This window comes from Sorex araneus, chromosome 2, assembly GCF_027595985.1.
Source record: "Sorex araneus isolate mSorAra2 chromosome 2, mSorAra2.pri, whole genome shotgun sequence".
In the NCBI taxonomy this organism is placed as follows: Eukaryota; Metazoa; Chordata; class Mammalia; order Eulipotyphla; family Soricidae; genus Sorex; species Sorex araneus.
The window spans coordinates 354,257,485-354,270,784 of record NC_073303.1 but is presented as its reverse complement, the minus strand read 5'-3'; the positions used below and the strand labels follow the sequence as shown (position 1 = coordinate 354,270,784).

Below are 13,300 nucleotides of genomic sequence, written 5' to 3'. Positions count from 1 at the left end.
TGCATGCATATGTGTCACTTTTAGCTAATCTGTCATACCTGGACTCAAGACACCTATGACCTGGAACACCTCCAATTTTATCAATAGGAAACTTCTTCTCAAAGCCACTCACAAATCCCAAAGTTTCCTTAAGATAAAACTCTCTAGACTGGGAGAATCCTCTGCTGTAGAAACCAAAGTCTAGCTTCCTCCTGAGCACTGTCAAACCCTGAGATATAAAATAAGCAACCCATGTTCACTCACTTGCCACCAATGAGGAGAAGTTGATTCTTTCTACACCCAAGCTTAACACTAAGGTGGAAAAGGACTAACACCCAAGTTCATGGACGCCCATGCTTAAAATTCTACCACGTGTCAGACAAGGGCACAGTCTTCTGCCCCTTTACTCTCTTTGGTTCCTGTTTTAAAACTCATCCCTGGTTTTCCTGATGACAAGGTCCCAACTGTCACACAGCCTTGGTGACTACAAAGAGAGGGCTTCTTAGTCAATGAAGCGATTTGCTTATTTTAGAAAAACTGACTCGAGTGATTGAAACCAAAAGGAGGTCACAATGGCTCCTGGCTGTTCTGATGGACCAGGCATTGCAACATCCCACTCCTAAGTACAAGAATAGGTGTAAATACGAAAGAAAAGTGGAAAAGCCCTCAAAGTGTTGCCACCATTGAGTCAGATCGGATCCAACCAACAGTGCTTGTGCTACTACCCAGTGAATAAGCATGCATCGGACTTCTAATTCTAGCAGCTACTGTCTTCCAGGTGGGCAGAAGAAAGAATAATAAAGTGGCTGCTGTATCAGAATGCATAACAGAGACATTGTTCTGGAGTCTCTCCTCCAAAACAACTGGTAACTCCAAGAAGTAAGCAATTGGCAAACTGACCCCCCAACGTTGAGGATGCCAAGACAAAAACGAAGGACCTACAACGCAGAGCTCCTACCTTCTTTTTGGAGTGGCTTCTTTCCTCGTCCTTTGTGGCTTTGCTATTTTTCCCAGCACGAGACACCTTCTGGTCCCCAGACTGCTTGATGGTGATCTTGATCTCCGGGGGGCATATATAGTTCTCCAGATTTTTCGGGGGTTTCTTAGCCCGCTTGGTGGTCTGAATCTTCAGCTTCAAACTCCCTTCTGTGAAGTTTGCCTCCTTGATAGAAAACTCCTGTTCTTCCAGGCCATCACCCGTCACCCATTTTTCACTGTCCGCGTTGGAGTTGGAATCGACATCCCGCCCTGAGCCCAGTTCATCCTCCTCCTCCGGCTCCATGCGCTCTCCGCCCACAGGGATCCCCTTACCAGTTCCAGGAGCAGAGAGCAAAGGTTCTGCACAGCCCGGGGTGGTCGGGGGCTTGGCTGAGGACACGGGCAGGAATTCCGACTCGCCCCCCCTTTGCCGAGAGCTGTTCAACATTTCCCTGGACTCCATGGCAATCTCACAGTCTTCAGGAGTCCTCAGGAATGGGGAAGGGAGGGGGGGGAAGGGGAAGGTACGAAGAGAGGACACCCAAAATTCCAAGAAAGAAAGTGGTCCAACTGCTGGGTTCAGAGTCCCAGGGATGAAGTCAAGGTGAGGTGTTCAGAAGCAATCAAATCTGTAACTGAGAACAGAGAAATAATTAGCTACAACAGGAAAAAAGATGACCTCAATAGTAACCCAATTTCAGTTCCAGAATTCCCTTCCCGTTTTTCTATGGCATCAAGAAAGACAAAATAATGCAAAAGAAATTCAAGCAGAACATGAATAGCCCCAAATTTGATTCCGCCAGATCAGATCAAGGAGACGGACACACACACACACACACTCCCTTTCATGGGAGTGTAACAAGTAATATGGACTTGTTACTCATTTTTTAAATTGTTTCCCTGAAAATCTTTTCTTTTTTTATTTTACTTTATTTTTAATTGCGAGTCTATGGTGCATGAGAAACCATTATTAATAGCACTGTTGCTCATTTCCATGGCTGTGGGCCCAAGAATAAAGATAAGAGAAGCACGTCTTCTAGTCCAGTGACAGTCTCAACATTTCTTACACTGAAGCCACAGCTGGCTGAATCACCAGCAAAAGCTGCCATGACGAAAGGGAAGTTCACAGTGTGATGCTTGTGCTTGTGGGAACCACATCTGGCTGCCCTGCACCACTTCCCTCGCTGGGGAACTGTGTGCACAGTTGAACACCCTCTCCCCACAGCCCCCCACACACACATTGGTCACCCACATCAAGCTCCTGATGCCTTCGGAGGGCAGACTGTCAGCCATCCCCTTGACCTCTTGACCTGTCCTTTCTTATCATTTCTCATTATGAATTATTTCAGTAATGCCAAAGTCTTATCTTCATTTCTTAAAACAAATGCAAAGCTTTGGCGCCAGCATAAAAAAAAAAAAAAGAAGGAAAAAAAACAACAGGAGTTCAGTGGGAAATCACTTAATAATGCTGTGATTAATGTAAAACAAATGCTAAAAATGTTTCTATCAACACAAAACACATTTAATCACTATCAATTATTTAGATAAAAATTGCCATTCCAGACAGTTCCCATTCCCTTGCTGGGCTGGACACAGAGAGGCACAGACTCTGCAGGACAAGACAGGAGGGAGTGAGGGAGTCTTTGAAAGTTCCTAAGGTTCCCTGCCCTCCAGCTCTGGAGGGAAAAAGAAAAAGAAAGTGCTCTTGGCATCATCCTAGGATCAGACAAACCTAGGATCAGCAAAAAAAAAAAAAAAAAAAAAGGCTTCTCTAAATTTTTTCACCCAAAAAAAAAAAATGCAATATAGGTGAGCACTACCAGTAGCACTATGAATTCATAATGCAGCTCCTTCAAATTAAGGTTTGATCATTATGTGCCCAGAAGCCTGTTACTGTTGCCAAATTTCTCATAATCTCACATAAGGGTCAAGATGCATAGTTTAAGAAGCTTAAGTGGCAGCATAACTATGTACATAGAAATCATTAATATTAACAATACTGAAAACATGTGACCTTAACTAGGAAGGGAGGGAGAGAAGGAGGAAGGAAGGAAGGAAGGAAGGAAGGAAGGAAGGAAGGAAGGAAGGAAGGAAGGAAGGAAGGAAGGAAGGAAGGAAGGGAGGGAGGGAGGGAGGGAGGGAGGGAGGAAGGGAGGAAGGAAGGAAGGAAGGAAGGAAGGAAGGAAGGAAGGAAGGAAGGAAGGAAGGAAGGAAGGAAGGAAGGAAGGAAGGGAGAGGGAGGAGGGAGGGAGGAGGGAGGGAGGAAGGAAGGAAGGAAGGAAGGAAGGAAGGAAGGAAGGAAGGAAGGAAGGAAGGAAGGAAGGAAGGAAGGAAGGAAGGAAGGAAGGGAGGAAGAAGGGAGGAAGGGAAGGAGGAAGGAAGGGAGGGAGGGAGGGAGGGAGGAAGGAAGGAAGGAAGGAAGGAAGGAAGGAAGGAAGGAAGGAAGGAAGGAAGGAAGGGAGGGAGGGAGGGAGGGAGGGAGGAAGGAAGGGAGGAAGGAAGGAAGGAAGGAAGGAAGGAAGGAAGGAAGGAAGGAAGGAAGGAAGGAAGGAAGGAAGGAAGGGAGAGGGAGGAGGGAGGGAGGAAGGAAGGAAGGAAGGAAGGAAGGAAGGAAGGAAGGAAGGAAGGAAGGAAGGAAGGAAGGAAGGAAGGGAGGAAGAAGGGAGGAAGGGAAGGAGGAAGGAAGGGAGGGAGGGAGGGAGGGAGGAAGGAAGGAAGGAAGGAAGGAAGGAAGGAAGGAAGGAAGGAAGGAAGGAAGGAAGGAAGGAAGGAAGGAAGGAAGGAAGGAAGGGAGGGAGGGAGGGAGGACTATTGTTTAACCGTTTTACATGGCCTGAAATCCACTGAGCTAAATTAGATTTCACTATCTCCTCTCCATGTCCCCTTCTTGCCAGTACCGCATTCATCACGATCAAAGCCTCGAAGTTTCAATGGTTATTATAAACTGGAAACCTACAGCCCTGGGATTCGCCAAAACATCAAGAATCATATCCTTCCCTCTCTACCCTGAAGGCTGGAGTAAGTTTAGACCCCAATCATTTCAAAAGGCTGAATACTTTCAGCCTCCCTCCTGCAGGAGATACTTACTGCCTACCTCAGACTCCATCAATTTAAGGTACTGTTCAACAAAGATGCTCAAAGGGTGCTCCCCTAAGGCCCACCAAGTCCAGCAAAAACAGCCAAGAAGCAAAAGGCTTTTAAAGAGTTTCTCTCTCTTGGAACCCAGTACAGATCTGGAAGAAGTTGGCCTGTGTCAGTCACGGAGTGGGTGTCCAAATGAACCCCACTTGGGATACACTAGCTGTGCCCTGCAGAGACAACCTGACAACGTTTCCATAAAAAGGGGTCAGCCCAAGGACTAAAGCCCTTCTCAAGAGAAGAGGTAGTTGGGCATCTCCAAAAAGTGTTCAGTCAGCCATCAACAGCCACCTGTGCCTGGCTTCAAGGGGACAGAGTTGCCACTTAGCTGCAGGACGGACACCTTGCTCAGACAACACTCACTTTTTCTCTCATTTGTAAGAGTTATTATTTTCTCCAGACTGCTCTGCCTCCTCTGCTCAGAATCTGCTAGAAGTTATACAAGCCAGAGTCAAGTCAAGCTTTGCAGAGGCCTGTCACGGAGTCAGGGAGGGTTCTAGAGAAGGTTGTGGGTCCTTAGCACAGGACCTTATTCAGTTCCGCTGGTCAAGAGTCGAGGGCTTATTACCCCTACCCATCGCATGCAATGGCCTATTCTTGGCAGGAATCTCTAATACAGCGATCAAAACTATAAATACACCCCCCAGGGTGGGGATGGGGGCCCTCTGGAACAACCCAGGGGTGCAGAGATACGCTTGGGTCCAACTGGAGGTTGCTTTCTGTTGGTTGGCTTAAAGAAAGTAGGTTCCCAGGGCCAGAGTGATAGCACAGCAGGTAGGGTGTTTGCCTTGCACGCGGTCAAACTGGGTTCTATCCCCAGTATCCCATATGGCCCCCCAAGCACCACCAGGAGTGATTCCTGAATGCAGAGCCAGGAATAACCCCTGAGCATCGCTTGGGTGTGACCCAAAAAGCAAAAAACAACAACAACAAAAAAGTAGGTTTTCAGGGGAATGCTGAGTAACATTTCTGAAAAGGTACTGTAGTCTACATAAGTTTGGGATCTTCTGCTCTGATGTTAACTGGAGGGTCGCGGAGGCGGGGATAGGTTTTGAGTTTGGAGGCCACACCTGATGATATACAGGGCCGATTGCTGGCTCTGTTCTCAGGAGTCACTCCAAATAGTAATAGAGGGACCATATGTGGTACTAAACTGGGGATGGTCTCAGCCCTTGCACGATCTCTCTGCCCCCCAACTAATATTCCATTCTAATTCTCCAGGGCCTATCTTGTAAAGCTAACCTTGAGGTGGGGGAGGGGATCAGAGTGATAGTACAGCAGGTAGGGCACCTGCAGGTAACCTGGGTTCATTTCCCAGCATCCCCTGAACCAGGAGTAACTCCTAAGTGCAGAGCCAAGAGTAAGTCCTGAGCACTGCTAACTGTGCCCCCCAAACAAAAACAAACAGATGAAGCTAACCTTGGCCTACAGTCAGGGGTCAGGCATATTCTCCACACAACACCCATAAACATGGCCAGGGTGATGGTTCAGAGGGCTCGAGCTCAGACTTGCCCAGGAACCTAAGTTTGATCCCTCAGTACCATCCCAAAACTCGGGGTCCCTGAGCACTGCCAAGGTAGTCCTGGGGGGCCCCCAGCCCTTGTCTAGTTGGTCCACTATCACCATGAATGACCCTCAAACTATCCAGGAGACCTCCTACCCTTCCCATCAAAAACTATTCCTAAATCCACCATCCATTTGGACTGCTGACACAAAGGGAGAGTGAGCCGATTGCCGCCCCAACTTCTGTGATGAGAGAACAAAGTGCAACCAAGGGCCTGGCTCGGAGCTTGGTGATGTCCCAGAGAAAGGTCCACAGTGCAGTCCCTGGCACAAGGCAGCACCGGGCAGCTCTGCAGCCTGTGATTTCAGGTGCTGCGTGGATTTCCAGCCAGGAATGTGCAGCACCAAGGCTGAGAGATGGGTGAGCACCATGGCCAGGGAGCAGAGTCCCTGGTGATGTCCGACACTAAACACTGCAATGCCCCTCCCCCGCCCCCAGCAAGGGCCATGTGTGAGTCCCAGCCACAGAGAAGGAAAGGGGCAGGGCTGAAAAATCAAACTCAAGAAAGGAGTGTGAAGTGGCTGTATTATTAACATGAACATTTTTTAAAAAGTCTTTTGTTTAAAAAGGACCCACTTCTAAGTTTCTGATATGTAAGGGGTCAAGTCATGGATGAAGATAAGCAAGTTCCGAAGCTTCCAGATCAAGGGGTAAGACAGAGCCAGCAAAAGTGAAAATTCAACTCTTTGCCTCTGTTCGGTTCTGAAGTGGTAACTGCAAGGTCCAATCACCAACACCAACTCTTGCCTCAAGGAGGAGACACCCTTGCAGAAAAATACCAAAAGTAACTCAAAAACCGAGAAGAGCTTTAGAAGCATCACAACAAAAGATAGAAACCGGGGTGGGGGGGGGGTTGGATTTTCACTTAGTGAAGTAGAGAGAGATCCGGAATCAGATAGAATAGCTACAAAGTAAGTGTAGCCTTGACCTGGAGGGCCTTCAACAGGCATGATGGGGAGGCTGGAAACAAAGAGAAAAGCACGGGGTGAAGTGTGGTAGGAGCACGTGGGGTTCTGTTCAGGGAAGAGAAAGTTGAGGCTCGGTTAGGGACTGATGGCAGATAAGGCTGGGAAGGAAAGGGTGTTCTGATCAGTCACCTGGCTTGGACATTTTCCAATGTCATGCTAATGGGCTGAAAGTCACCCGATGGGTAATGGGAAGCCATTTAAGAGATGTCCAAAGCAAAGGGGCTCTCTGGAAGCTATGCCTTAAGAAGATAATTCTGGCATGGAGAGCAGGGGATGAATTCAGGCAACCTGATATCGGAGTCAGGGGGACCATCAGGAGACTCAGGCTGAAATTTGAGTCTGGCTGCTGGAGGGCTGACCCGGAGCCGTCAAACCAGTCTTCACAGCCACATCACGCACACTCTGGATTCTTTCTGCCTCGGTATTTTCGTAGAATCTCTTCTGACATCCTAGTCCACCTATTCATGCAATGCTCGGCATTCAGTTTGGTGCTCTCCAAATATTTGTTGCATGAAGGAATGAATGAACAAACGAACAAACAAATCCCCAGCCTTCCCATAGGTCAAGGCCATGCCATGTCGCCCCTTCTCTATAGCAACATTCTGGAAACATTGGTAAACTGGGGACGACAGCAGACATTCCCCGGGCCTGACTTACATGGCTGCCAGCCGTCCAGCCTGCCGCACGCTGCTAGATATCTTCTTGTTTCAAGTACCCAGATATTATTTTCCTCCTCTGAGAGCCTTAAGGCTCAGGCCGAGACCGACCGTGGCTGGAAAACACAACTACTTCAGCGCCCAGTACAGGACTGGGCATCTGGAGGACTTGACGTTCTCGTTCTTTCGGAATAAAAAGGAATTAGCTCCCTGACAATTATTCAAATTCCTGTGGCCCAAAGGCCAACTGCTGCAGCTTGGGGGCCCCCAGACAGCCTCTGCGAAATTTCCTGTCTGAATAGGGGACCTTAAATGGAGCCCCTCGGGTCCACCTGCCCCCCTCACCTGAGGAAAAGAAAAATAAAAAGCAGCTTTCAAAGGCAGAGCAAAGAAACTGAAGCTGTCCGTTTCCTTCCCCAGTGCACAAAGCTGGTGTTCTGCATCTCCTGGCACATACCTGCTGCTTAAAAGTCACGGAACAAGTTGGGGGTGGGTCTGGGAGACAACCTGGCGTCTCCTGGGGGTGCCCCCTACTGAGTACACAGAGGAGCCCCCATACTTGCTCACCTGGACCTTCACAGAGGAGGGGAAGCCCATGCAAGGTGAAAACGTTCTGCCCTGTCACATTCCAGCAGGCAGGGAAGCCTCCAGAGGGGGCAGGGACACAATGGACACTCTGTGCTTGGCTCGGGCCTCCCAGGAACAAGAGTTAACCCTTGCGTGGCTGCCTGTGGAGCTAGGGGTGGAGGCTTTGGAGGAACGAGGCAGCCTGCTGAGGAAATAAGTGCCTCCCTAGCAGATTCCAGGAGATCTAGGAGTGAAAAGAAGGGAGATCACATGCTCAGAAAGACTCTTGGGAAAGAGGGGTCCTGAAACTTAGTGTCTACTAGATTAGCCATTTGCAGGCAGAGAGATGCTGAGCTGGCCACTTTGGTTCCCTTACTCTATACGGGCCTCATCAATGAATGGGGTAGGCCCAAGTTTCTCCAGACTGCAATTTTGCTCTGCATGACCATAAACCCATGGAGAAATAACAGAAAGGAAAGTCTGACCTACAAGAACTTTTGTTGGAGGGACCAAGCAAATGCTACTTGGCTGAGAAGTCAGATGAATCCCAAGGAGTGCATCCTCTGTCCAAGACAAATCTGTGAGCTGGAAGTCTGCACGCATATTTCCTGCTCTCAAACCTAGTCTCACTTGCCAAGTACTACTGGGGGTGACCCCCCTGCCAAGTACACGTGGGAGCCCCAATACTTGCTCACCTTCCCTGGATCCTGGCAGGAATTCTCAAGCTCCATTCCTCCAGTGGTAGCATACAACATTCTGACTTTTAACAAATCCCCCAAGTATTCCTGCTGGTCCTGGCCTTGCTGGTCTATACAGAAAGCTGCCTCGACAACAGGTCGCAATTATTCTGTGCTTAGAGGAACCTCTTCCTCACAATAGCGCTGTATCTCTAACCAAAGAGCATCAAGTGCCATTTATTCGTCCATGCAATTCCAGTGCCCAGCACTGTGTCCAACACATGTCAGACACTCCAAAAATGTTACCTGGGGTGGGAGGATGTGATTTGATGGCACTGCACATGCCTTGAATGTGTGAGGCCCTTGGTGGAAAGAAGGAAGCAGAAAAGGAAAGGAGAAGGAAAAGGAAAGGAGAAAGGAATAGAACAGAACAGAAGGAAAAGAAGAAAAAGAAATGATGACTGAATTGATACATGAACACACCAACAGTGAGGCAGATATGGGGGACATGAAGAGGCAAACTAGAGATGACACAAGGGCGGGGGGAGGCATTTGGGGCACAATGGTTGTGTGGATGGGGTGCAATAACTACATACGTCAAAATCATCAATGTTAACATTATTGTAGCCTTGATTCCTAAACTATAATACTTATTTTAAAGCTGTAAAATAATCCAAAAAAGTTGGGCTGGGCCCTACTACCATCCACCTCTCCCACTGGCTCTGCCCCCAGAGTGCCCGCCAACCAGCGTCACCTGTCTGTCCCTCCCAATGGGAACATGTGGCCAAGCTGACAGTGCCACAAGGAGCCCAGGTCTGTGGATACTGGGCCTAATCCGGCCATCCAGGAGGCCTCACGGGTCCTCCTGCAGCCTCGGGGTCTTGGCAATGAAACAGGGAAAAACTATTTCCCCAACCTACCTCATTTGCTTATAGTTCTCATCTTCTAATGTTTTGCAATTGCATATCCTTATAAAACATTTTTCAAATATAATGTGCCTCATTAGATGTTGAAGGCAAACAGCGGGAATATATAGAAACGTTTCCTTTTCTCCTCCATGACCATTGCCAGGTCTCCTAACCCACAGCTTTCCAGACTCAGCCCTAGCTCACACCATGTTCTGCAAACCCCCACCACACGAGCCACATCCTTCATCTTTCCAACCAAACGGCAGCCGAGCAGACTACAAAAGTCTCCAGTCCAATCTTCCACTTGCTACAGACTATCTCTTCTCTTAGCCGTTGAAGGAACAGATGAGAACATGGGGTTGGTCTGGTTTTGTTTCTTTGGTAGCAATGGTTTGATAACGAAAGACCTTCTCATTGTACTTGTATTCGCTCTTTTTCTACAAGTTCCCACCACATTACTTGCTTTCACAAAAGACCTACCTGTCTTCATCCCTGTGTTACTGTCCTTAAGAAATTCAGGGAAGACCTCCACTTTGAGCCCAAAGGCTGGAGAGAAATGAAGGCATGAGTGTTTGTCTGCAGCGACCCAGGACTCAGGAGTAGAGGGAGCCTCAACAAGCTCCTGGCCCAGGAATTCCTCGGCCCAGCAGAATACAGAGCCCCTCGTTTCTGCTTTTACTCGAGCAAGCGTTTACCGAGGTGTTACATGTCTTCCATATGATTTGGTAGGCTATCGAAAGGTGGGAGGTGTTGGGAGGGGGGTAGAGGCCTCTCAACACGGTTTTCATATAAATCAATAGCAAGTGTTTCTTCATGCTTTACCGTGTGGACTCAGGAACGTTTTCAAAGGCAATTTCTGCATTCAGGTAGCCGGGGAAACCTGTATTCTGACTACGGGAATGACAAAATGTATGGATCTCTCACCTTCTCTTTTTCCAGCAATCCAATGAGCCTTTTTGGAGTAGTTGATGAAACACTCCTTCTAGTTTGGCGAATTCCCCTCAAGTATTGCTCTGAATACCTTTTCTCTTGATTTCGGATTCTCCTCTCTATTCCCCACTTCTTTGATCTGCGTTCACTGTTTTTATTTTGCCTCTTTCCACGTGGGAGAACATACCTCACCTCGCCTATACAATTTAACCCTATTTCCCTGGCCTGTCTTGGCTTCCCTGCAGATCTGTAACTCTGCTGTTCCCGTCCGGACCCTCACAATCTGTCTTGTCTTCATTCCTCCCCATCAGCTGATTCTGATGCCTTTTCATCTCAGCATGCGCCCGCCTTGTTCTCTCAGCTTCTATACTAACAGGATCACGCTTCTTCCTGTGGCAGAAGAAGTCTGGCTTTTTAAATTATTTATTTTTCTCTGGTAGTAAATAATTACCGTCTTACTAGATCCTTTTACCTTGGTTAGTTTTCTTTCCTAAGGCCTCACGCTGACTTCTTTCTCTGACTTCTTTCTCTCAGGCCCTTCAGAGGAGCGGGTCCTACAGTGGCACCCACCTCACACTGCCAGGAGAGCTCTGAGAGATACAGTTGCCTTAATGAACAGTAATAGGCCCACCCTAGTGAGCTCCCAAGAGCCCCCCAATAGTCTCCTTCTAACACCATATGCAAGTGTCGAGATCGAGGCTTAAAAATCAGTTTGAGTAGGAGTTTTGGTGCCATGTAAACCAGTAAAATTTATAAATCAAAACTTTACAAAAATCTGGAGAACAGGATGGTGCATGTGAACTACTAGAACACCCCTGAGAGTCGACACTGACCTACTATAATTTTGCTGGACTGAGGGAATCCTGCAAGTCTTTGAAAGCGAACAGCTAGAATACACAATAAGCACTTGACAAAGACTCTCTGCATCTACCTCGGAACTTTACTGGAGAAACATCTCTGCCCAGAAGTCAATACCCTATGTCCCTTCTCCCAAATCTCCCACCTCTATCAAGGCCATTTGTTTCCTGAGCGCTAGGGACACGAAGAACATGCGTGACATCAAGGCGATATGTAATCTTTAGTTGTGCTAAATCTGCCCATACAGTAGATCAGATGGCTACCTATTTTCCTAGCTAATAGAACCATGGGTTTCTTTACCCCTGCCCCAGTTCTACTGAGATAGAATGGGCACACATCACTCCTCAAGTTAAAAATATACATAGAGGTTTTGATCCCTGGCATCCCACATGGTCCATTGAACACCACCAGGAGTGATCCCTGAGCACAGGGCCAGGGATCTGTGTTCACAGAGTAAACCCTGAACATGGTTGGGTGTGGCCCCCAAAACAAAAACAAAACAATATACATACAATAAACAATGTATGTACAAAACCAGGGGTTGATACATATATATATATATATATATATATATAATCAAATTCAAAACCAGGGGTTGAATTTTTCTCTCCTTTCAGATATATATATATATATATATATATATATATATATAGTGTGAAATGATGACCACAAAAGGCTTCAGTAGCATCTATTATCTTTTAGATGGAAATAAAAATGTTATTTTCCTTTTGATAAAAACTCTTAACACTCACTCTCAACAACCTGTATGTACGTCATTCAATAGTATAATCTACTCTCATGCTGGAAATTACATTCCTACTACTGAAAAACAGACTTTCAGTTCCTGATCTCAAGGGGTAAATGTGTAAAGATATGACTAATTGAGCACTGATTACAGATAGGTGAGTCTTCGAAAACTAAAGTTAATTGGCTTACAATCCCTTGTCAGACTCTGATCTGATTTATATCTGGTGGTTTATGTCTTCTAACAGGTATGGGGAGTCAGAAGTAACTTATTCCATGACTTGGGCGACATGAGCTGATGAAATCCTCTTCCTAACCCCTTGAGTTAAAAACTCTTCATTATCCAAACTCTTCAAGTGGGACATCCCTGAGCTTCCCAAACCAGGTCACAACTCCCACTCTGTTTTGCCCTTGATTGCATCACCTTTGCACTTACTATATTTTATAATGAAACATATGTTGTACTTACACTTATTATATTTTGCAACGAAACATGTGTGTGTCTCCTGGCTTCAACTTTTCCTTCCCCTCTAAATTACAAGGCAATAGAAGCTCTGTCAGTCTGGTTTACCATGGACCCTTAACACTCCAATCTGCAGATACTTCAAGCAACACTCCAAAGTATTCACTGAGCAAATATTGAAGGTAAGACAGTGTCAAAAGCCAGACAGATGCCATTTTATTCAGGAGCTCATGACTCTAGAGAATTTTTCTCTCCTTTCAGCTACAGAAACATCTGGCATCAGTGCTCCATAAACATTGATGAACTGATCAGATGCCCAGCCCTTGGCTACCTGTCAATGTGTCAGGGCTAAAGAAATTTGGTAGCACAGTTCTCTGATCCTGCTAATACACCAACAGTCAGAGTCAAGAGTTAAGTTTACACTTGTGACTTTTTAAATTTTGCACTCCCTCTATGGTATCTCCCTGATCACAGTCCACTTCTCCAAGCTGTACTCAGCACTATCACCCATACCATTCCCTAAACTGCAGCACTGCCAACTTCACGCATTAGCAGTGTTTCATTTGATTTCCTGCAACTCTGGCCGGCCTGTCCTTCCTCTCCACTCTCCATTTAGTTGTCTCTAAGTAATCCTTCAAGAACTGAGTCATTTCATTTCCCTCATGAAAACTATCAGGGCCTTTCTTTTCCACCCCTATCATTTTGTGCACGCACATGCGCGCACACACACACACACACACAAAATGTGCACATGATGTTTGCTCTCTTTTCATTGGGCATTTGCTACCAAAGGTTTTGGAAAGCTCTCCTGCCATGTTCCATTTGCTTATTCCCTCTCTCCCACCAGACCGGGAACTCAGTGAGGGAAGG

The 13,300-nt window shown here is 46.9% G+C and overlaps 1 protein-coding gene across 1 annotated transcript in view; it reads right to left on the bottom strand.

Moving 5' to 3' along the window:
• SETBP1 (SET binding protein 1) overlaps positions 1–13,300 on the bottom strand; it is a 372,368-nt gene that overhangs the window by 347,040 nt on the left and 12,028 nt on the right. The window contains exon 2 of the mRNA XM_055125505.1: positions 938–1,592. Within this exon, the coding sequence (XP_054981480.1) occupies positions 938–1,420 (483 nt within the window). The 5' untranslated portion in view covers positions 1,421–1,592. The remainder of the gene's footprint in view (positions 1–937; positions 1,593–13,300) is intronic.